The following is a 23652-nucleotide window of genomic DNA, read 5'->3' as shown; positions in this document are numbered from 1 at the left end:
GTAACAAAGTGTTCTGTTGCACGTTTATAAAACTCAGATGTCTGTCATTTCTGCTTAGTGCATTGGTCAAACAGTTCTCACCTTCTTTACCAGCCACAACTCCTTCTGCCATCTTCACCAGTAATATTAGCCCAAAAAATGCATAAAGAAAGCACTACCCAGTGATAAACCACATGGATAAACCAGCAAAAGTAGAACAACTCCCAAAAGTATCCATGCTGGAATAAGGCAAATACAGACAACTCACACAAGTCTCTCTGAGCTTCTTCCACAAGTCTTTATTTAACAGATGTAAGCACTTTCACAATGTAAAACATTGCTTCTTCAGACACAAATTGTAGCAACTAGTTGTACCAACTTGTATGCTAATCTGGTAATGGCTGAGTGGGTGCACCATAATATACTGAGTGTGCAGAATGCCAACATTTATTTTTATCGACATTTTGTCGATGACCTTTTACTTGGATGGAGAGGAGATGAATTGAGTCTGACTGAATTTGTAAAGAAATTGAATAACAGTAGTGGTTTCTTAAAGTTTACTTTGAAACATTCTAGTACAAAAATGGAGTTTCTAGATGTAGAGGTTTAGAGAGATCAGGATGGTGGTTTGTTGACTAAAGTGCACAGGAAGGATTGTTATCATCCAGCATTTCTGCACAGAGACAGTATGAACCCCCAGCACATTTTCCCCAATATTGTGAAGGGTCAGGTCATGAGGGTATCACATTTGTTCTATGAAACCCAGGACTTTGAACATATCCTAGGACATTTGAAAGACGATTTTAGAGGGAGGGATTATACCCAAACTGAAGTGGATAAAGCTTATGAACAAACAGTTAGGGAGCGGAATACTAGGGCCAGACCCTATTCTTCAGGGGAAAGGAGTTTTAAGATGGATAGACAGCAACAGAGGGGCAATATGTCTATGGTTCTGTCATACACTAAGGACATTGGGAAAGTGAGGGATATTATAAGGAAATCTGGAGCATCCTGCAAGTGCATGAGAGGATTAGTGGGCTGGTAGGGTCCATACCCAGGTTTACATGCAGAAATAAGAAGACGTTGAAGGAAATGTGCTATCTGTACATTCCCAAGATGACTAAAGAAAGGTTATTAGGTATTAAGAATTGTAATGGGTGTGCATTATGTGAGTATGTGGATGAGTCCTAGTACTTTAAGCACCAAGGGACTGGTCACCTATGGCAGTTAAGGGTTACTGCTGATTGCAATACTAAGAACATGATTTATGTAGCCCATTCCCAAGTATGTTTGAAGTTTTATATGGGTAAAACAAATTGTTGGCTAAGGGAATGTATTATGGATCACCTCTACTGCACCTGGAAGGGTTTTGATTAGAATGCACTAGCGAAACATACATTGCAGACAGGGGATGACCATATGTTCTTGTTTCAGGTTTTGCATGTGCAGGAAGAACGTAAGAGAAGGGGTGATTTGGTAAATAAGACAGAGAATGCTGAATTTCAATGGATATTGAGGTTGAGGGCACATCGTGGATATGGCCTCAATGACTCGGTTTCATTTAAACCTGTCTTGAAGTCCAGAAAACTTAAGCGAATGAATGAGATCATTAATTTTTTGTGTTTTCTGTTAGATTTCTCTTTAAATCTTACCCTTCAATGTTTTTTAATTTGTTGTCAAGGTATTTAATGAGAGGGGGTGTATCTCCATGAACTGCTACTGGCTGAATGTGTTTTAGTTTTGTATATAGATGATAGTTTAGCTGCTACAATTTGTGTCTGAAGAAGCAATGTTTTACATTGTGAAAGTGGTTACATCTGTTTAATAAAGACTTGTGGAAGAAGCTTGGAGAGACTTGTGTGAGTTGCCTGTATTTGCCTTGTTCCAGCACGGAGACTTTTGGGATTTGTTCTACTCTCACTTTTATTCTAATTAATAACTTAAATGGATTTCACTGCCATTGCTTATTCTTTTAACATCAGGCCAAAGATAAAATTAATAAATATAAGACACTGTTTGTGTTTCATTGTATACTTTTTTTATAATTCTTTTTATTTGGTTTTAAAGCAATAAATAAACAAATCAATTATAAAACAAATAATGATTTATGTAGATCCACAGTTGATCAATACATCAACATTTTACAAATCAACAATTAATATTTATCAAGCAAGTCTTTAAGTTTAAGCCAATATTTATATGAATGTGTAATACTAGAAGTTGTCATCTTTATAGTATGCAACTCACTACTACAAACCATTTTGCCAAACTAATACATTCATCACTAGAAGGGGTAACTTTACTTGTCCAATTTTTATAAATTACTTTTCTGACTATAGCAAGAATAAACTAAAGAATTGGCACTTGGGGGTTTGGAATTATCTCAGGAATCAGAGCATTAAATACAACTAAAGATGTAGAAATATTATATCTGTCTGAACACAGAGCTTGAATGAAGTTACTAATTTATTTCCAAAAAGGAGAGATGACTTCACATTCATATACCATGTCCATTCAGTCAGTATTATTTCAGAATTACATCTCCAACATTTGATTCTATTTGTTTTATACATAATTGTAATTTTGTTAGGAGTGACATAAGCTCTGTGTAAGAATCTCCAAGTGAAATGTTCCAATATAATGAAGATATAGTTTTATCTGTACATTTTAATGTTATTTTCTTGTATTCTTCAGAGACGTCTTCATTATTAATTTTTGAGTGTAGTTCCATTAGGAATTGTCTAAATATGTGAACTCTAATTTAAGAATTTTACAAATTTGTGACAAATATGATTTTTTTGTCATTGCATTATTATTGATATTTAATAAGAATTCCAATAACTTGGGGAACAATTTCTTATCTAGGTTAAATATCTTATTAAGCTCTGTGTTCACAATGTCTCTAAATATTTGTAAAATTCATCATTTCTCAGAATCTTGATTGTATTTGGACATTAAATTTTCAGCATATATCAGTGCCATTTAAGAACTGATGTTGATAAATTAATTTAAGTTGTTTCAATTCTAGCATTTTATTGAAGTTATGAGTTTCTAAGCAGTCATTCATATATGCAATTGGAAACAGAAAATATTAAGTCTTTAACACAATGGTTAGAATATGTGAACTTTTGGAAAGATTAAATTATGTTATTTAAATAGGGAATTTGAGAAAAGGGAAATAATCAGATAAAACTAATCCCCTTTGCTTCTCCCTTAACTGCTAAAGCCCCATCATTTTTGTACCTTAACTGTGTAGTTACTTAAGCTTCTGATCTTACTTCCTTCACCACTAATTGCCCTCTAATCAGTCTCCTCTCTCAGCTACTCCTCAAGATTCTGGGTCCTCTTATTGCTTAACAATGTTAGGGCTGTCTTGCTGACTTCCTTATGCCATAAATTGTCTTAAATCCATGACATTCATAATTAGTGTAAAGCATTCATATGATTTACTTGTATGTCTTATACTTTGTCTGATTTACTTGTTTGTAGCTACGTATAATGACTAAACACACTTTCCATTATTTTTTGTATTATTCACTGTATTGCTAACTTTTGTAATGGAGCTTTTCTCCTCAGGTCTCTGCTCGGCTGAAAAAGGGCATCCTGCCCAGTTAGACTAACCCAGTTAACAAATTTCAAATAAATAAATAAATTAGGGACTATTTGTGCATGACTGATTGCAAAATATTTATCATTTACTAATGCTATTTCTTGATGTATCTGTTTGCATTTTGAACGGTAAGATGAATTTAACCACGATGCTGCAACTGTTACAATTGTTGAAGTAGTATACAATTGAATATCAGGGAATCCTATTCCACCATTATCCCAATATTTTCAGTGCCAGTCAAGAGAAACTCTAGGTTTATTAGGATGCCAAAAACAAAAATTTAAGTAGAAAATTATTAATCTTCTTCATCAATTTTTTTGGCGGAGATAGTACTAAAGATTGTAAGACAAACACTATTTTAGAGAGAATTGCCATTTTAATAAACATTAATCATTCTTCCAAGGTAAAGACAAAATTAGAACCAAGGATTCGTCAGTATCAAGCTGTAGGTCGAGCCAGTCTTATGAGGTTAGGACTGGGGTTTGAAAACTTACGGCCTTAATGCAAGAGAAGACTTACAGAGACAAACATATACATGAAAAGGTTGAGTAATCATTCAATGATGCAGTAAGCACTATTTGTACAAGATATAGCAGACAGTCATTTGTTAAAGGAGACATAGCATATAAACTTACATTAAAATAATGACAGTTATGTGTGATCCAGGTTTAACTTGTAAAAGTGTGAATGTTACTCTAATTGTTTGATAACATTCCAATAATACCTTTTATATATGTAAGAAACTATATTTTTTATACTTTGTTTATAACATACCATGACTTTCCTGGGTGCTGTTGCATGTCAAGTATACTATCAGTAGCAAGCATTCAGAACTATTTAATAACTGACAGTGGTTTAGAATGCAAGTCACTGTATTTTGCTTATTATCTAACTTCTGTTCTTTGATATCTTTACATATGATTAAAAATATTATGATTATTTACTTTTAGACAGGGAGAAGTAACCTGGACAGTTCTTAGAATTTTCAGAATCCCCGCAGTATCACAAAATACTCATGAGTCTAAATTGTTTCAAGCTGGTTTTCATGACAAGGGCTTAAAAATGAACAGTTTATCAGCTGTATTTCACACAAAAACATTCACGAGCATCCAAGCCACCTCCATACTACACATCAGTCCCTCAACACCCTCCAAACCACTAAAAAAAGCAACAAAAACATTTCAAAGTATTTTAATCACAAAAAATCTATTGTATTTAGAAAAATTACATTTAATGATTCAGTGAGCATTATTTGTATGAGGTGTTTAATATAAACCAGACTGCCATTTTTTAAAGGAGACATAGCATATAAACTTGCATTAAAAGAAGGACAGTTAAGTGTGATCCAAGTTTAACTTATAAAAGTGTGAATATCACTTCAGTTATTTGATGTCATTCCAATAATAACTTATATGTAAAAAGTTATATTTTTATACTTTGTTTAAAACACATTATGTCTTTCCTGGGTTATATTGCATGTCAAGTATATTATCAGTAGCCTACTACTGGACAACTATAAGAACCCAGAATGTAATTTAACATGCCTCTTTAGTGTCATTTGTTGCACCTTGTACGATATTTAATAGAACAGTACTCAGCTATGCCAAGATATCAGAAAGTGTGCCATCTAACATAAGTTTCATCATAATAATGACTAACTGTAATAAAATGAATATTTTAACCTTTAAAACTCTAAATGAAAATAAGTGACTTTAATTTCAAATATTGTTAAAAGAATCAAACTCCAGCATTTTAAAAAAGACAACTAGTAACTATTTGAAGTAGGGAAAGAAAGAAGTAAATGATTTACCTTGTAAAAAAGTAATATTCAGCACCTATTCATAAGTATTTAAGCATTTAATTAAATTAATAAGAATTCCTAACCACAAAATACATTGATTTTATTTGTCCTTCTTTTTTTTACTGTTTTTGTCTTTTATTAACCAACCATCTCATGTTGCATTTATTTTCAAAGAAGTTGATAGATTGCAGTTATTTCTTCTGTTTTTTTTTTTTCTAGGATTTTATTTTTCTGTATAAAGTCTATTGCATCTTCCAAGATGTTAAAAATCTTCTTTCCTTCTGAAGGTGAATCCTTATTTTTGCTGGAAACAAGATTTGTGCTTTAATATTGTTTTTCATTAAACTTTTAACAAGTGGCTTTTCTCTTTGACATCACTAATGTTGAATAGTCATTGTCAAATCTTATAGCATTTTCTTTCATTTTAACTGGATATTTAGTCCAAGCTGCTTTTAAGACTAAATCCGTATTTTGACTTGAGAAAAATCTTATGATTATTGACCTTTGTGAAAAAAAAGTTATATCTTACCATAACATTCCATCTGCCTTGTTGATCTTCATTTATTCATTACTGATAGGTTATCAGTTCCATCTTTGGAACACAGCCGGCCTTATACCAAGCTCATGTCAGCCAAAAACTTTCGAGCCAAGATCCTACCCACAATGTTCTGCTCCCTCTTACCTCAGACTGAGTTTGCATGTTGATAGACAAAAGTAGAGGCTACCTCTGGTCATAACAGACCTACAAGAATGGAAGAAGGACCATATGAAATCCACCAGGAACCTCCGGAAGCAGACGGAGGGTGGGAAGTAATGAATGAACGAAGATCAACAACACAGATGGAACATTATGGTAAGACATAACTTCTTTATCTGATGTTGTTAATCTTCATTCATTCCTTACTGATGGGACAGAGTCCCCAGCTACCTATATCCCTGGGCGGCCCTCATGGAAGGACATTCCTGAGCACCATGGAACCAAAAGAAGCTCTTCCTCTGGAGGCCAAATCCAATTTGTAATGAAGAATAAAGGTATGGGGGTTGGCTCAAGTTGCAGCTGAGCAAATGTCATTGAGGGAAGCCCTAGCATGGAAAGCTGCTGAAGTTGCCATTGACTTTGTAGAATGGGCTTTCACTTTGTCAGGTGATGCTGTTCTTGTTGTAGATGAAGGTAATGCAGTTTCTCAACCATGATGCTAATGTAACTTTAGAAACAGGATGACTTAGTCTTGGTCCAGAAAACGCCAGGAATAATTGGTCTGATTTACGGGTAGATTTTGTTCTGTCCAATTAAAAATGGATTCGCCTGTGAACATCTAGGGAGTGCAGGCAATACTCTCCCTTGTTAGAATGATTAGGAAAAAAGACTGGGAGGTCAATAGACTGGTTGATAGACCGCTCTGACACCACTTTCAGTAAAAAGGAGGAATTAGTTCTCAGTGAGACTATCCTTATGGAAAATAAGGTAGGGACGTTTGATGCATAAGGCTTGAAGTTCTGACAGATGTCTGGCCGATGTGATAGCAACCATAAACAAGGTTTTCCAAAAGAGGTACTTTAAATCACATGAAGATGCAGGTTCAAAGGGGAGTGCTGTTAGGGCTTGCAGAACCAAATCTAAGTCCCAAGGTTGTCCTGGTTCTCTAAAGGGAGGTTTTAGGTGAAAAACGCCCTTTAAGAAAGTCTTACAGAGTCTGTGGGACATGAGTGAAGAGTCCTGGAATCCAATGTGGAAATTAGAAATGGCAGCTAAATGAACATGAACAGTAGAGACTGATACCCCAGATTGAAAGAGATCAGATAAATAATCTAATACCACCGAAACTGGAGCTGACAAGGGGTCCAATTGTTTGTTCACTGCCCATAATGTAAATCTTTTCCATTTGCTGAGATAGATTAGCCTGGTGGATGATTTATGAGATGCAATAAGAATATTGTGCACCAGGGAGGAGAGGTTATCCTGCCTGGCAATCACTGGAAGTAGAGAAACCAAGCTGTCAGCTTCAGGTTTGTTAGATTGGAAGTAGAGAAACCAAGCTGTCAGCTTCAGGTTTGTTAGATTGGGGTGTTTCAGACAGTGTGGATAGGAGATCAAAGTTGGAGTTGGATTGAGAATCCTTGGTCAATCTAGCAGGTGAGGCCAGTGGAAGGGGAACCAAACTTGTCGACGCCAATGTGGAGCAATGAGGATTACTTTGCTCTTTAACTGCTGTGCTTTCTTCAAAAATTGGGAAATGAGGGGTAGAGGAGGGTAAGCATAAAGCATACCCAAGGGCCAAGCATGGACTAGAGCATCTCTCGGTAACTGTCCCCAAGGGAGGAATCAGGGCAAAGTAGTTGCTGCACTTGTAGTAGATTGGGGAGGCGAATAGATCACAGCAAGGCTGGCTCTAGTGGTTGAAAATTTTTGCCGCTATCACAGGATTGAGGGACCACTCGTGAGGTTGTAGAATGCACCTGTTCAATTTGTATGCTATCACGTTGGAGCTCTCGGGAATGTGCGTTGCAATTAGAAAGGGGTTGGAAGCTATCGCCCATTGCCATATTCTCAAGGCCTCTCAGCATAATGGGTAAGATCTGGTGCCCCCTTACTTGTTGATGGTACCAGACTACTGACATGTTGTCTGATTGGATTGCAATAGTCCCTGATGGAAGGATCAAGTGAAATGCTTGCAATGCCAATAGCACCGCCTTCAGTTCCAGGACATTGATATGCAAATGATGCTCTGTCTTTGACCAGGTGCCTTGGACCGAATTTTTCTGACATAGCCCCCCAACCCCATCAGGGAGGCATCCGTGGTCACCATGGTTTTTAGCTGATGGAGGCTGAAGGGGTGAGACCATTGTTGGGGATTTTGAGACATCCACCAGAGCAAAGCTTGCTTGCATCTCTGAGTTACACTTATCTGAAAAGACAAAGGATGTTGTAGAGGGTACCACTGAGTGAGAAGTAGCCACTGAAGAAGTCTCATGTGGAACCTGGCTAGAGGAACAATGGTGATCGAGGCTGCCATCGACCTCAAGAGTTGGAGTACTGACCAAGCAGAAGATTTGTGGTGACAGATTAGCGGCTGAACCTGTTGTCTTATTCTTTGAAGTCTGTGATCCGGAAGAGATGCTGTGCAATTCCTTGTGTCCAACAGAACTCCGATGAATTCTAAAGATTGTGGCAGGGTCATGTTGGACTTCTCCCAGTTTATAGTGATTCCCAGGTGCTGAGCTGTGAGAAGATTGTAATCCAGGGTGTCCTCCAGTAGACACTTGGTGGGAGCGATAAGGAGCCAGTCGTCTAGGTATGGAAATGCCTGGAATCCTTGAAGTCGCAGGTGAGTGATAACCACTGCCATGCATTTGGTGAACACACTGGGGGCTATAGAGAGACAGAAGGGCAGTGCTCGAAATTGGTAGTGACTGGCTCATATGCAGAAGCGGAGGTATCTTCTTGAGCGTTTGTCCACTTTTATATGGTAATATGCATCTTGAAGATCTATAGAGCAAATCCAATCATTTTCTTCCAAAAGATGAAGGATAGACTAAACCATGACCATCCAGAATTTCTCTGTTTTTACAAATTTGTTTAGTGTGCTGAGATCCAGAATTGGTCTCCAGTCCCCTGTCTTTTTTGGCACAAAAAAGAATCTTGAGTAAAAACTGCATCCTATCTGGTCTGGGGGGACAACTTGGATGACTCTTTTTTGTAGCAGCTTTTGGATTTCGTGTGCTGCTGCTTCCCCTTTGACTGGGTGGGACATCGGGTAAATTTCTGGGTGAAGTGGGATGGAGATGGAATGGAATGCGGTAGCCTCTGGATATTATCTGTTGTACCCAAGAATCAGTGGTTATGGTTCGCCAGGCAGTGGGGTACAAGGAAAAATGACTCCCGACCACTTCCAGAGGTGAGCAGTGGGGAAATGCTTCAGGAGCGCTAGTAGGGTTGCCGAGAGAAAGAATCTCTAGAAGCCTGGTTTTGCAGACCTCCCCTGCCCCAAAAGGGGTGTCTTCCATTAGAGTTTTCCCTCTGCCCTTAGGGGAGAACTCAGCACATGCATCATGGAAAGAGTCCTGTGATTTTCTGTGCCACATCTTCCTGCTCCTCTGATTTCTGGAGTAGAATCATTGAGGGGTAGACTGTCAGACACCACTGGCAGACATGGTCTTACCATCTCATTCACACCTTGCTAGCGTATCCTTAACCTTTACACCAAACAATGAAGTGACCTCAATGGGTACATTCATAAAGGAAGCCTTAAAGGAGTCTGCAAAGTTGCAAAGGTGCATCCAGGCATGACATCTTGAGACTATGCCTGTGCCTGCTGCTCTAGCCACTCCTTCCATTGCATGTGAAATGAGGCGCATGGAAGAATTGGATATCAATTCCAGGGTCACTATCTGAGAGGCTACATTGTCGCGCACCTCATCAGAAACAGCTCCTGCCAAGGTTTCAGAGAGTTGGTTGATAAGGTCTTTCTGGAGTCTCGTAAAGTGTGTCAAGTAGTTCAAGGACCTTACAGCGAAGGTCGATGAAGCAAACACATGCTTCTTGAGTCTGTCTATTGCCTGAAACTCCTTGTTGGGTGGATGGGCAGTCTGGCTCTCTTCTGCCAAGTTTTGGTTGCAGCCGCCACCACCATGGCATCTACTGGAAGACCTTTGGACCAATGAGGATGTTCAGCAGCTGGAGATAAAATTTTATTAGGCCTCAGAGGTATAGCTTCCAAAGTGTCAAGATCCTTTCATGTATGCTGGATGATGAGCAGGACAAGCTCATTGGCCGGTGGGGTAACCCAGGAGGTAGTGGGCCAGGCATGAAAGGCCTGCAGGAAAATGGATTCCTCTAAGGAAGGGTTGGAGGACTTTCAGTTGCCCCACTGTCTTAGGATCTCGAGAATGTCACCAAAGGACACCTCATCAGAGGGTGACCTTGGGGACCCTTCCCTGTCATCCAAGTCCGTATCTTTGGTTAGAGAATCCTCAGTGGAGTCCATGTGCTTTCTCTTGCATGAAGCCTTGCAAGGGACTTCCTCAGTGGGGAGCTCTGGGGAAGAATGCAAGGAAGGGATCTCCTGAGGGGGAGAAACCTGAGGCCCTTGTGCCCGGGGTCTGGTAGTTGTGGCTTGTGACAGTTGCAGCTCAGAGGGGGGAAAGGACTCTGACAGGGATGTTTTGCCAGCAGAGGCAAGTGCCCTTTCCATGGCCTGGAAGTCCGGACCACCTGAAGAGGGATGGGAGCCCAGAACCGAGTATGACAACCTTGGAACCGGGGTCACATCCTGCTCCAACAAGCTGACCCCCAAACCAGGAGTCTCAAGAGGACTGTGGAGCATGAGGGGAGGAGGATTCCTGGAGGGTGCCATAGAAAAAATTGGCGTTGAACCAAGAATGCCTGCCCCAATAGCACAGCCACTAGCCTGAGAAGAGCCTGGTGCCCAGTGCACTGAGGGTCACAAGGACAACTCCAGCTCCAAAGTGAAGTCCACTGTTGGTATCGAACAAAGGAAAGCTGCTGTTGGAGGAAGGGGCTTCAATGCATCCCTGGAGGTCGAAGGAGGAGTGTAAGAAGGAGTCTGTGGAGAAATACAGTCACCTGCAAGAGGAGGTGCAGCTTTAGATGGGTGAGAGAGGCCACAAGCAACCGATCAACAAGCTGCAACACATCCTGTTCTGAGAGGCTTCTGGTCAACCTCATAGAGGGACCTGATGGGGATTCTGGCCTGTTTAAAAAGGGGCTGTACTGACTTCCCACAAAAGGATCTAAGGAGGGACAGTACTTAGTTCTTGTGAGTTCGTGTGATGCAGAGCTTGGAACCAAGGGTGTCTGCACCGAGGAGAATGGTGCTGAGGGTATCTGTGCCAACAAAGGTGGCACCATAGGCATCGAGGGTGTCTGCACCGTGAAGGGTGGTGTGGCAAATGAATACGGTGCCATTGAAGGAGGTGTCTGCACAGATAATGATGGTGCTGAAAGTGACTACACCGAGCAGGTTGGTGCCGAAGGCATCTGCACCACAGAGGGCAGTATCTCGGAAGTTGACTGCATCGGCAAGGAGTGCCGAAGGAGACTGTACCTGAAGAGACAGTGCCAAGAGGGTCTGCACCAATGTCAGCAGTGCCAAAAAAGTCTGCAATGAAGTTGTCAGAGCCTTAAGTGTCTGCACCGGGAACTCCAATGACAGTGGTGATGAAGAAGACATAGCTGGAATGAGAATAAACTGGGGCAGTGTCAAGGCTGGGGCCAAAAGGACCACAGATGGTTTGTGAATCGACTCCTTGTGATGTCCAGAGGAAGATGAAGTGAGCGACCTCAAGGAGGAAGAAGAATGTCTCTTATAGGGTTTAGAAGGAGGGGGTGAGCCCTCCGATTCAGTGATAGCCTCCCAGAAAGGAGTTTTAAGGAGGCCTTTTTGAATAAGTTTATTCTTCCTTTCATTTAGAGTCCTAGTTGAGAAATTTCTACAAATCCCACACGGATGGTCCACTGAAAGGTGGGAAACATTCAGACAATAAACACACAAATCATGGCCATCAGAAAGCGGTAACTTACAGACACATTCTGTACATTGTTTGAAACCAACACTACTTTTCTTATCCAACATTGTGATATCAAGGGAGAAAGTATGACACTACTAAAAAGTTAAGAAACTACCCAGAAGAGTAAGAAAGGGAGAGGAAGAATTACCAAAGATGGTAATAGAGAATTACCTCAAAGGTAAGAAAAAGGATGGAAAATACTATAGGGAGAAAATCTCAAAGTTGCGATAGGGTAGGAAAATGGAGATAGTGAAGAACTGAAAACTTTCTAAACTCTAATAATAGAAAAAACTTCAAAAAATTTAACTCTTAGCTGAGAAAGAAGGCTTGACATGGCTGTACAGCAACTCGGCAAACAAGATCTGAGGTAACAGGGAGCAGAGCATTATGGGTAGGATCTTGGCTCGAGAATTTTTGGCTGACATGAGCTTGGTATAAGGCCGGCTCGGTTCGGAGGATGGAACCGATAACCCATCAGTAAGGAATGAATGAAGAGTAACAAGATCAGATGGTAGGTCTCTTTTTAAAAATGAGTTGGAAAGTGATTTATGTGTCCTTTTGATGTCAAAGGAAAAAGTTTCAGGCAGGTTCAAAGTTTTAGGTAGCCAGGTATTAAGAAATTGAATCATACTGTCTCTCTCTTCTTTTTCATCAAATTTTGAAATGTTCTATTTAAATTTTTAATAAAAATCCTGTCAGAGATGTTAAAATGAAGCAGAGCTAAAAAATAGTGCTGTTAACTGCTCACCATCTTGGCCACTCATATACTTTATGACAGATGGAATGAAACTTGACATAATTCTAATATTCCCATTGGCAGATCACATTTCAAGTAGTTAAGTGGTTTTTGAGTAGAAATCTCTTTGCTGGACTGCAGTTTATTTTTTTTTTTTCCATGAAGGAAAACCACAACCTCAGAGATCTGCATTATATTCTCTATTGCATGCTGCTGTTTATTATGAATTTATTGCCTTTCTTTATGCAGTCACTTGGCATTATCTGTAACTTATGCTGAATTGATATACAAGGTAATTTTTCATGACAGTAACAATATTTTCCTTCCAGTATATTTCAGTAGCTTAACTCATTCCCCCACATGTCCATTTATCTTAAAACAGGTGCCTTCTACCACTCATTGACTTCCCTGCCGGATACCGTGAGCATGAATGTCGGTAATGTGACTGTGCAGATACATTGTGGAAATATCGTCCAGGAAAAAACTGAGGTCATTGTAAACTCAGTTAATTTCTCAGCTCTCAACACTAGTGTGGGTAAGAGTAACTGTTAATACTTGTATTTAATTACTTGCAACTTATAAATAATTTTAGCAAACTATCTCTATTATTGTATGCAGTGGATTTTGAACCACATTTTACAATGCCTGAAACAAAATGACCACCTAAAGTAAATTAGTTAAATGTTGCAAATGATTAAAATGAGTACTTTCTCTCAGATGTTACCAGATGTCCATGACATAAATAGGTAATATAAAAGCCATTGTACTGCTAAGTAACATGGTACAAAGGGGAATGCAGAATGTGTTTTTTGAGGGAAGGTTCACACCAGTAGGATTTATATATTGATGAAAAAAACTAAAAACATGGACATGCAGAACCACTGGGGCTAGGTAGGTGATATAAAATTAAAGAGGAAGGGGACTTCAGGTAGATAGATATAAAGTCCACCATTAGAAAACAGTTAATATTAAGAGCAGTTGTGGTGCTGTGAAATGTATATTGAGAGTGGCGAGGGACTGCAGATCTACAGAAGAGTTCAGCAGCAGTTGAGAATGACTGAAATGGGTCAAGGACTGCTTACTACAAGCAACTGAAAGTCCAGATATTTCCTTCAGAAGGCATTCATGAAAACCATGCCAACACAAATATAAGTTATATATACATTTCATTGTTTTGGTGGTCAGGTATATCCAATGGGTCAAACCTTAATTTCAATTTAAACCAATAGACAAATGCTCCAAGAAAACTGTAATTAAAAAACTAACCATTTTTTATGTACAGTCTGTATAGCAGAGAAAACAGGAAGGGAAATAACCTTAAAATCAAAGCACTTATACTAGATTCAATATATAATTAACCTGGGTATCAGAATCATGTGAATTTGTACTCATAAAATTGATGGACAATTGAAAGACATGACGTCCACACAGCTAAATTAATGGGGGGGGGGTAGATCTAAGGCAAGAACGCACATGAAAACTAATTTTATGACCCTATGTGATATTTACATAAGTTATGGGGGAAAGCAATGACACTGATTTATGTTTATAAAATCATGAAATTCCATTTTCATGAGCAAAAATTCCAAGAATAACATCATTGTAAAGTGCACTTTTTATTTATTATCACAACTGCATTATCATTTCATTCATATATTAGCAAAATTAAAGCAAACTGTAAATGCAAACGCGTGGTGAAAGAACAAATATTAAGTTGTCAATCTCGCCTTCATTCTTGCTGGATGGGTTCGGAGCTGATCCTCGGCTCTGACTCGGCCTATACTAAAGCTCGAGAGCTATTTTTACCGGCTCGAGGCTACCCTGTATCCCACAAGGCTAGGCACTAACTACCCAGATCTCGTTTGCCGCTTCAGCTGCGAGGTTGCGTTTTTGCCAGATCTCAGGTTAGATTTATAAAAATCTCTTCTGGTAAGGTTTTTTTCTTCCCCTTTGTAGTAATAGTTTTCTATTAGATCCACTTTACCCCTCTAGTGTATCCCCACCTTAGATAGCTCCTTTTCGGGTTTGCTTCTAACTACTACTCGTTACCTACCCCACTCCGTAGATTACTAGGCCTTCGGGCTAATTTTTAGTTTAAATCTTAGCTTAATCTTAAGTTTAAATTAGTTAAATTTAGCTTAAAATTCTCTATTTGTCAGTCTAAATAGTCTCAGTCTTTGTGTGTGCGTGTGTGACTAGACTGAGTAAGTTTGAGTGTGGGTGTTTGTTTGTGTGGGTGTGACTTGTCATCCCTGTCAGGATGTCTAAGGATTCCAGGGTTTCAAGCTTCAAGAAGTGTGACTCATGCTGTCAGAAGATGTCTCTGACAGACGGTCATACTTCTTGTGTTTATTGCCTGGGCGCTCTGCACCTGCAGGACTCTTGTTCTGTCTGCCATGCATTCAGTCCAAGAGTCCTGCAGGAATGCAGAAACAAGCTTATTTTACGAGGCTTGTTGCAATCTGAAGGTTTCCCAACCAAGTCTTCATCGGGCAAACCTTCGAAGCCCACAAAACCGTCGGCTCCAAGAACCGAGCCTTCGACTAGTGGTGCTCTTAGTGTTCCTATGTTGGCTCTGGCTGGAGCCGATTCTCCCAAGACTCAGTCGGCTCTGATCATTGCTTCGGAACCATCTGCGACCTGTAAGCACTCCAGGTCTCCTTCTTTGGAGTCAGTCCATTCGGCTCCGAGATCTCCTTTGCTTTCGGAGCGGAGCCATCGGTCCCAATCCTCTCGGTCTTCCAGGCTTTCGGAACACGACCTCGAGAGGGTGATTAGCAGACTCCTTAAGTCGCAGGCACTGGCCCAGATGCTTCAGAGCCCTTCTCAACAGACAGTGGCTATCCCCATTCCATCGTCGATTCCTCCTCCGACTCTTCCTCTGAGCTTGGAGCCGGAGTTCGTGGGAGCCGGTACCGTCGACACGTCGGAGCCGATACCACATCTTTTGGCTCCGTCGTTGGCTCCGATCTCTTCCATGGTTCCATCCTTGGAGGGATCTGGGTGTTGGGACTCCCTCATCGGATCCAAGGGGGCGAGTGGCATCAGACCCTTGTCCGACCCCGTTCTCCCTCTCGGAGCCTCGGCGCAGGTGAGTTCAGCCCTGACATTGGCCTCGGAGCCGTCCCTCTCGTTGCCGGGAGGGATCCTTATCTCTTCAGAGCAGGGACCTTCTTCCCTGTCTGATAGAGGTGCCTTTGAGGTCATGAGGAGTGTGCTGGCCCCTGTGCCTGCTCCTCGGTCAGCTCCCTCAGCTCCTACCACTGTTGTGCCTGCTACGGTCTCTACCCATCCTCTCGACCCCGACCGCAGAGATCCAATGCCTCAGGTGCCCCCACTGGGAGCATCCTCCTCTTCCGAGGCCTCCCCTGATCCATCAGGGGAGCCCCCTCAGAAAAGGAAATGCAAGAGGAAGCATGTGGACTCTCCTGAGTCCGTCACATCCGATACCGACTTGGATGAGTTGGAAGGGTCCCCACGGTCCCCCTCTGAGGATGTCTCTTTTTCTGACATCCTTGAGATCCTCAAGCAGAGGGGGAACTGGTCTACCCTCAATCCTTCCGAGGATGAGTCGGTTTACCTAGAGGCTTTTGTTTCTCGCCCTTCCACCTCCTGGGTGTCTCCGCCCTTTGACCCACTCATGGAAGTGGTGGCACGGAAGGCATGGACGGCCCCTGACACGATGGAACCTACCCCACGGAGGCCTTCAAAATTTTTTCACAGCCCCTTCTGATAAGCAGTTTTTAACCAAGGGTGTCCCTGTTGATGCCATGGTGGTGGCGGCAGCCACTAAGAAGGAACTGGCTGATCCTTCAGTACCGATCCATCCTCCTAATAAGGAATCTAGGACTATGGATAGGTACGGCAAGCAGATGTTTTCTTCAGCGACCTTTACCATGCGGTCGCTGAATTACTTTTGTCATTTCACCCGCCTTCAAAGAGACATGCTCAAAGAAATGGGTGATACATTACAGGATCCAACAGCTGCGGGGTCTCAAGACAAAATCAACTCCCAGATGGCAACTCTGAACTCGATTGTTAACTCCTCCATGCGACTTATTTCCTATGCAGCCGATGGGGTGAGTAAGGCTGCAGGCACAGGCGTGGCCTTAAGGCGTCATGCCTGGATGTGGCTTTGTAACTTTGCTGACCCCTTCAAGGCGTCCTTCACTAACTCCCCCTTTGATGGTTCGGCGTTGTTCGGACCTCAGGTGAAGGATACTTTGACCAGATGCGAACAGGATGGCAAGGCTCTCTCTGTCATGGGAGTCCATTTTTCCACCCCGTCTAGACTATACCCAAAGGGTCAGAATGGTGGAAAAATGTGGTTTCACAAACCACAGGGAGTCGCGCCTGATGCACGAGGTGAGTTCCCCTCTAGAGGCAGGGGGGGACAATAACAGATGCCACCCTAGGGGCAGAGGGGGTCCACAGAATCAGGGTAGCAGAGAAGCTGTCTCTGGCCAGCCCTTCCAGCATCCCTGAGATGCTGCCCGACTGTCTGCCTTCGGAGGCAGTCGGGGGAAGATTATCACTGTACCCAGAAGCCTGGCTTTCCCTCACCCAAGACAGATGGGTACGGTCTATCATATCTGAGGGTTACGAAATTCCCTTTGCCCACACCCCAACACAGCCAAAAAGGCCCCTTCCAGATGTTCCACCTGGTCTAAGGGAACAAGCAGTATTAGAAATCTCAAAACTGCTAAGAAAAAGAGCCATCCAACCAGTCCCAGCAGACCAGCAAGGATCCGGAATCTACTCCAAGTTCTTTTTGGTACCAAAAAAGATAGGGGACTGGAGACCAATTTTGGATCTCAGCAGGCTAAACAGGTCTGTCCAAAGAACGAAGTTCTGGATGGTCACGCTACAGTCCATTCTACGCTTTTTGGGCCAGGACAATTGGATGTGCTCTATAGACCTTCAGGATGCGTACTACCACATCAAGATGCACAGGCGCTGAAGGAGGTTTCTCCGCTTCTGGCTGGGGGCCAGTCACTACCAGTTCAGGGCCCTGTCCTTTGGTCTCACTACAGCCCCCCGGGTGTTTACCAAATGCATGGCAGTGGTCACGGCTCATCTGAGACGTCAAGGATTCCAGGTGTTTCAATATCTGGACGACTGGCTCCTTACCGCCACCACCAGGCTTCAACTTCTTCAGTCCAGAGATTACACCATTCAAACTTGCAAAAAGCTAGGTATCTCCATAAATTTCAAAAAGGCTGCCTTGTCACCTTGTCAGTCTATTACTTTCATAGGCGCCATATTGGACACAACCGAACTGTCCGCAAAACTAACCGCACATAGAATTTCAGATATTCGCGCACACGTTCACATCCTTCTTCAGAGCAACAGAATCCAGGCCAGGTTTGTACTGAAGACTTTAGGTCTCATGGCAGCAGCCATTACGTTACTTCCCCTAGCTCGTTTTCACATGCGGATCCTTCAGTGGATGCTCTTTTCCCAGTGGTCTTTTCAACAACTTCCAATGTCACACAGCATTTTAATCACCCAATCATGCAAGAAACACCTGTCTTGGTGGATGGTCTCCCTTCAAGTCATTCAGGGCAGACCCTTTGTTCTCCCCCCCCGGTTGCTACGGTGACAACGGACGCCTCCCTGATCGGGTGGGGGGGGCATTTTCAGGTCAGGACAGTCCAGGGCACATGGTAACTTTTCGAGTGCCACCTGCACATAAATGTCCTGGAGATGAGAGCAGTACTTTTAGCGTTGCAAGCCCTTCAGGACTCTCTTTCCATAGGGACTACTGCAGTTCAGACGGACAATATGTCCGTAGTGTGGTACATCAACAAGCAGGGCAGAACCAAGTCCTACCCCTTGTGTCGAGAAGCACTCAGACTTTGGCAGTGGGCGATCTCTTCTCAGCGGTTTCTGATAGCAACGCATATCCCCGGGAAGTCCAACATAATAGTGGACAGGCTGAGCAGAGCCATTCTCATGCCGCACGAGTGGTCTCTCAAGCAGTCAGTAGTGGAAGAGATTTTCCAAAGATGGGGTCAGCCTTGCTGCGATCTTTTCACAACACCTCAAAACAGCAAGTGCCATGACTTCTTCACTCTCTTCCCTCTTCCCGACCACCCCCCCAGAGATGCTCTAGTCCACAATTGGCCCTGGGGTCTTCTGTACACTTTTCCCCCCTTTCCATTAATCACACAGCTGATTCAGAAAGCTACTGCACTGAGATCCACAATGATCCTCATTGCCCCTTACTGGCCTCAACAAATCTGGTTTCCGTTCCTGCATCGTTACCTCTTGGAACAGCCCTGGCATCTGGACCCAGTGCCAGACCTCTTGACCCATCAGTCGGGCGAGCTGCACCACTCCCTCCTCTCTCAACCTCACAGCTTGGTTGCCCCACTTCCAACCTTAGCCAGGCTTCCCTTTATTTCCCATTCGGTGCGTGACATAATTCTAACTTCCCACAAATCTTCTACCAGGAGGATTTATGCTCGCAAATGGAAACGTTTCTCCTTCTGGGCAGAGACTAGAAACATGGAGCCTTTCACGGCACCTATCCAATCAGTCCTAGATTTCTTGGCTGAACTTTTTCAATCAGGTTCTTCTTCGTCCTCTATCAGAGTTCAGTTAGCGGCCATTTCAAATTTTCATGTTGGCCTGTCGGACTCCACTGTTATGTCCCATAAACTTTGTAAAGCCTTCCTTAAAGGTATCTTTTTACTTAAGCCCCCAATCAGAGATCCCCCACCACAGTGGGATTTGAATCTGGTTTTAACCTCTTTGATTCTCCCTCCCTTTGAACCTGCGGCTTCCTGTTCCTTGAAGTTACTCTCATGGAAAACTCTATTTCTAGTGGCCATAACTTCCACGAGGAGAGTCTCGGAGCTTCACGCCCTTTGCGTTCGTCCTCCTTATCTGGTTTTCCATAAAGATAGAGTGTCCCTCAGAACTAACCCATCTTTTTTACCCAAGATATCTTCTGAGGCAAATCTAAACCAGACTATCGATCTCCCAGTTTTCTTCCCTAATTACTCCAACAGAGCGGAACAAAAGTTGCATTTTTTGGATGTTCATTGTCAACTCCATTACTACCTGGACAGAACCAAGCAAGTTAGGAAATCTGAGCAGCTCTTCCTGTCTTATGCGGAAGGGAAGAAAGGCCTTCCAGTTTCCAAAGTAACCCTTTCCAGATGGTTGGCCTCTGTGATTACTTTCATCTATGAACTGAGGAGTCAAGAACTTCCTTCAAAGTTAAAAACCTATGTCCCAAACATATACATTACTATAACTCATTTAATTCATCTGATTGACAAGCATAAATAATTTTATAACTCTATACTGGAAGAAATTGTCATGTGATATATTTTAAAGCAGTAGTATAGCATGTTTGTAAAATCTGGTTACTAAAATGTGTTTGCTGTGCATTATTTTGTATAAAGCATACAGATTTATTGAAGGGACAGCAATGTAAGATAGTGCTCAGTAAAGATACAACTCAGTGAGATCAGATATATATATATATATATATGTATGTGTGTGTGTGTGTGTGTATGTGTGTGTGTGTATGTGTGTGTGTGTGTTTGTGTGTATGTGTGTGTGTGTGTGTGTGTGTGTGTGTGTGTGTGTGTGTGTGTGTGTGTGTGTGTGTGTATGTGTGTGTATGTGCGTGTGTATGTGTGTGTGTGTGTGTGTGTATGCATGTGTATATATATATATATATATATATATATATATATATATATATATATATATATGTGTATATGTGTGTGTATGTGTGTGTGTATGTGTATATATATATATATATATATATATATATATATATATATATATATGTGTGTGTGTGTGTGTGTGTGTGTGTGTGCATGTAGATATGTATATAAATGTTTCTGAGAATCTGCTTAACTATGAAGTATGATTTATAACAATTTCTATGAATACAATATTTTATTCTATTGGCAATAATGAGTTTGAGTAAATGCTCATATACAAGCAATTCAAGGTTTTTGGAAGCTGTTAACTGTATTTACATGACAGAAAATAGATGCATCCTAATATATGTAATGTCTGAATCATATTAGCCAAAGTTTTTGATTTAAATGAATGTTAGAACTTATTTTTCTCTCCTCTTGATTTCTAACATCAAGATTATTTGAATGCTATTTGAATACAAGTGTTTTATATTACATGGATGTATATAGTAGTATGAACAGTTTTAAAAAAAAAAAAAAAAAAAAAAAAGGTTTATTTTAGTTTATATGATGCTGTTTTACCAAATGTGTAGTCTTGTCTTGCTAGATAATTGAATTGAAAACTGTTAACTTCAGTTAAATATAACTAGTATTAAATTGATAAGGTGGTAACTGACGTACTGCTGCTTAGGGTAGGGGGTTAACTTGAGTGGTAAATACTACTCTAAGTTGGAGTTTATAACTCCAGGCTGGATGCAAGGTTTAATCCTTACATTAATTTCACTTGTTCATTGTTATTTGTATATAGTTTTGACATCCACAATATATTTTGTACATTCATTGTCACTACAAACAAAATTGAATCCTATCGAAATCCCATAAGAGATTCAATAAATACAGCTATATTTAAAGGTACACCTAAAGGAGGAGATGTAACATTACTTATCTTGTTATTTGTTATTTTGATCATAAGATTCTTAAGTTTTAAAAATGCCAAATGACATCTTTAAAAGGAATTTCTTTAAACATTAATGGATTGAATAATCCATGTAAAAGGGCAAGCCTAATAAGATACATTAATTTACATAAGGCCAACTTAGTCTTCCTACAAGAAACCCATCTCTTGAAAAAGATATTGATAAACTAGCCACAAACAAATATACAGTATTGGTTAGTTCAGAGCACACTCAGAAAAAGAGGAGTGGCTATTTTATGGAATAAAAGTATGCCCATTCCTAAAACCATTAAGTCTTATCAGGATGACAAAGGAATGTTTTGTATGGTTACAATACAAATTAATGGGAAGACTTACACTTTAATTAATGTATATTGGATACCTGGAATTGGTATTAATACAGTGAAACATCATCTTGATAAGATCATATCATTCTCCATAGGAGATATTATTTTAGCTGGTGACTTTAATTGTATACTACATGAAAGTGATACTACTACTATAGGAAAGAGAAGAATTACATCTAATGCAAAACATTTAAAGGATTTTGCTAATTCTTATCATTTGAATGATATTAATAATCAGATAGATTCAAAATCATTACCATACACCTTTTTTCTAACAGATACAAAACTTATTCAAAAAAAGATAGGGTCTTTATTTCTAACCAGATGGTAACAGATTTAATTAATTCCAAAATCATTTCATGTCCTATATCTGATCATAATTCAATTGTTTTGAATTCATGATAAAAATACTCATAATGTTCAGATCAAAAGGATACCAACATACTTAACTCAACTAAAAGACTATAAAGAATATATACTTTCAGAAGTAAAACATTTTTAGACATAAATAACACTCCTGAAGTCTCCATTGTTTATGTTTGGGATGCCTTAAAATCATATCTATATGGACAAAGTATCAGATGGTATAATAATAAAAGGAAATCTTGGGATAAGGAATTGTTAGATATTCAAAGTAAATTAGACTCTTATAAACATAATAATAAAGAAAATATTATGGACAAGAAAGTTATTGAAGAAATAAACAAACTAAATGAGAAATACAAAGAAATTTTAACTCATAAAGTTAAAATAACTTTAGAGAAATACAAGTTTTTGTCTTATTCAATAAGCCCCAAATACTTACATAGACTTAAAAATAAAACAAAAGGGTTGAATAAACAAAACCATAACAAAGAAATCTTTTCTCTAAGGAAAAAGAAGAATGTTTCTAGTATACCAGAAATACTAGATGAATTTAAAAATCACTTTCACAAAATTAACCATAATAATATTAACATGGAACCTAAAGATAAAATAAAGGAGTTTATAACCACAAATATGAATAAAAAGCTTAATAAACAACAGATTAAACTATTGGACAAGAGTATTTCATATACAGAAGTTATTACACAAATAAATAAGCTTAAATCAAACAAAGCACTGGGTAATGATGGTATTATACCAGAGATATATAAAATCCTTTCTAAAAATACATATTCATTAATACATAAGGTTTTATTTTGGCCCAAACTGAGTTAATAACCCCCATCTTGGCAATATACATTTATTTCGCCAATTTTAAAACCTAATAAAGATCCAACTAGATGTTCTTCATATCGGCCCATCTCATTACTTAATGTTGATTATAAAATGTTTATGAATATCTTTGCTGATAGATTGAAGACAATCATTCCCGGCATTATAGATATAGATCAGACAGGCTTCATTGTAAATAGAAATACTTTTGATAATATAAGAAGAACTTTAACATTAACAGATTTTGCAAATAGGAAAAAGAAAGATTTAACACTTATTAGTCTTGATATAAGTTCAGCATTTGATTCAGTAAGTTGGGACTATCTGTTTACCTTAATGAAGTGCACAAACTTCTCGGATGCATTTGTAAATCTAATTGAACATTTATACAAAGGAACGTTGGCTTATATTAAGGTAGGAACATATGTTTCACAAAAATACCCATTCTTAAAGGTACAAAACAAGGATGTCCACTTTCTCCACTATTATTCACTTTAGTAATGGAGCCTTGGGCTAATTTGATCAGAAACAGTACTGACATAGAGGGTTTTGAAATAGATGAAAATACAACATCCAGAATTCAACTTTTGCAGATGATGTTCTAATTACATCAGCAGGATCTAATTCTTCTATACAGTCTCTATTTGATAACATGATGAATTTTAAAAGTATTTCTGGTTTAATATTCAATGAAGAAAAAACTAAAATACTACCTATATATACACGAAAAAATATTCTCATTAGTGATTTTACTAAATATGTACCCAATTCAGGTCAGATAACTTATTTAGGTATAATACTATCTAAAGATATTAAATCTATTATATATAATAAT

The 23652-nt window shown here is 39.9% G+C and overlaps 1 protein-coding gene across 1 annotated transcript in view; it reads left to right on the top strand.

Moving 5' to 3' along the window:
• The window catches only part of LOC122790767 (protein mono-ADP-ribosyltransferase PARP14-like), a 1159206-nt gene that overhangs the window by 572693 nt on the left and 562861 nt on the right, over positions 1-23652 (top strand). Inside the window, exon 10 of the mRNA XM_044058380.1 lies at positions 13037-13189. Coding sequence (XP_043914315.1) covers positions 13037-13189 — 153 coding nt within the window. The remainder of the gene's footprint in view (positions 1-13036; positions 13190-23652) is intronic.

This window comes from Protopterus annectens, chromosome 16.part0, assembly GCF_019279795.1.
Source record: "Protopterus annectens isolate FY-2018-M chromosome 16.part0, PAN1.0, whole genome shotgun sequence".
Classification (NCBI taxonomy): Eukaryota; Metazoa; Chordata; order Ceratodontiformes; family Protopteridae; genus Protopterus; species Protopterus annectens.
The sequence above is the reverse complement of the archived record's forward strand: the minus strand, read 5'-3'. Positions and strand labels throughout refer to the sequence as shown.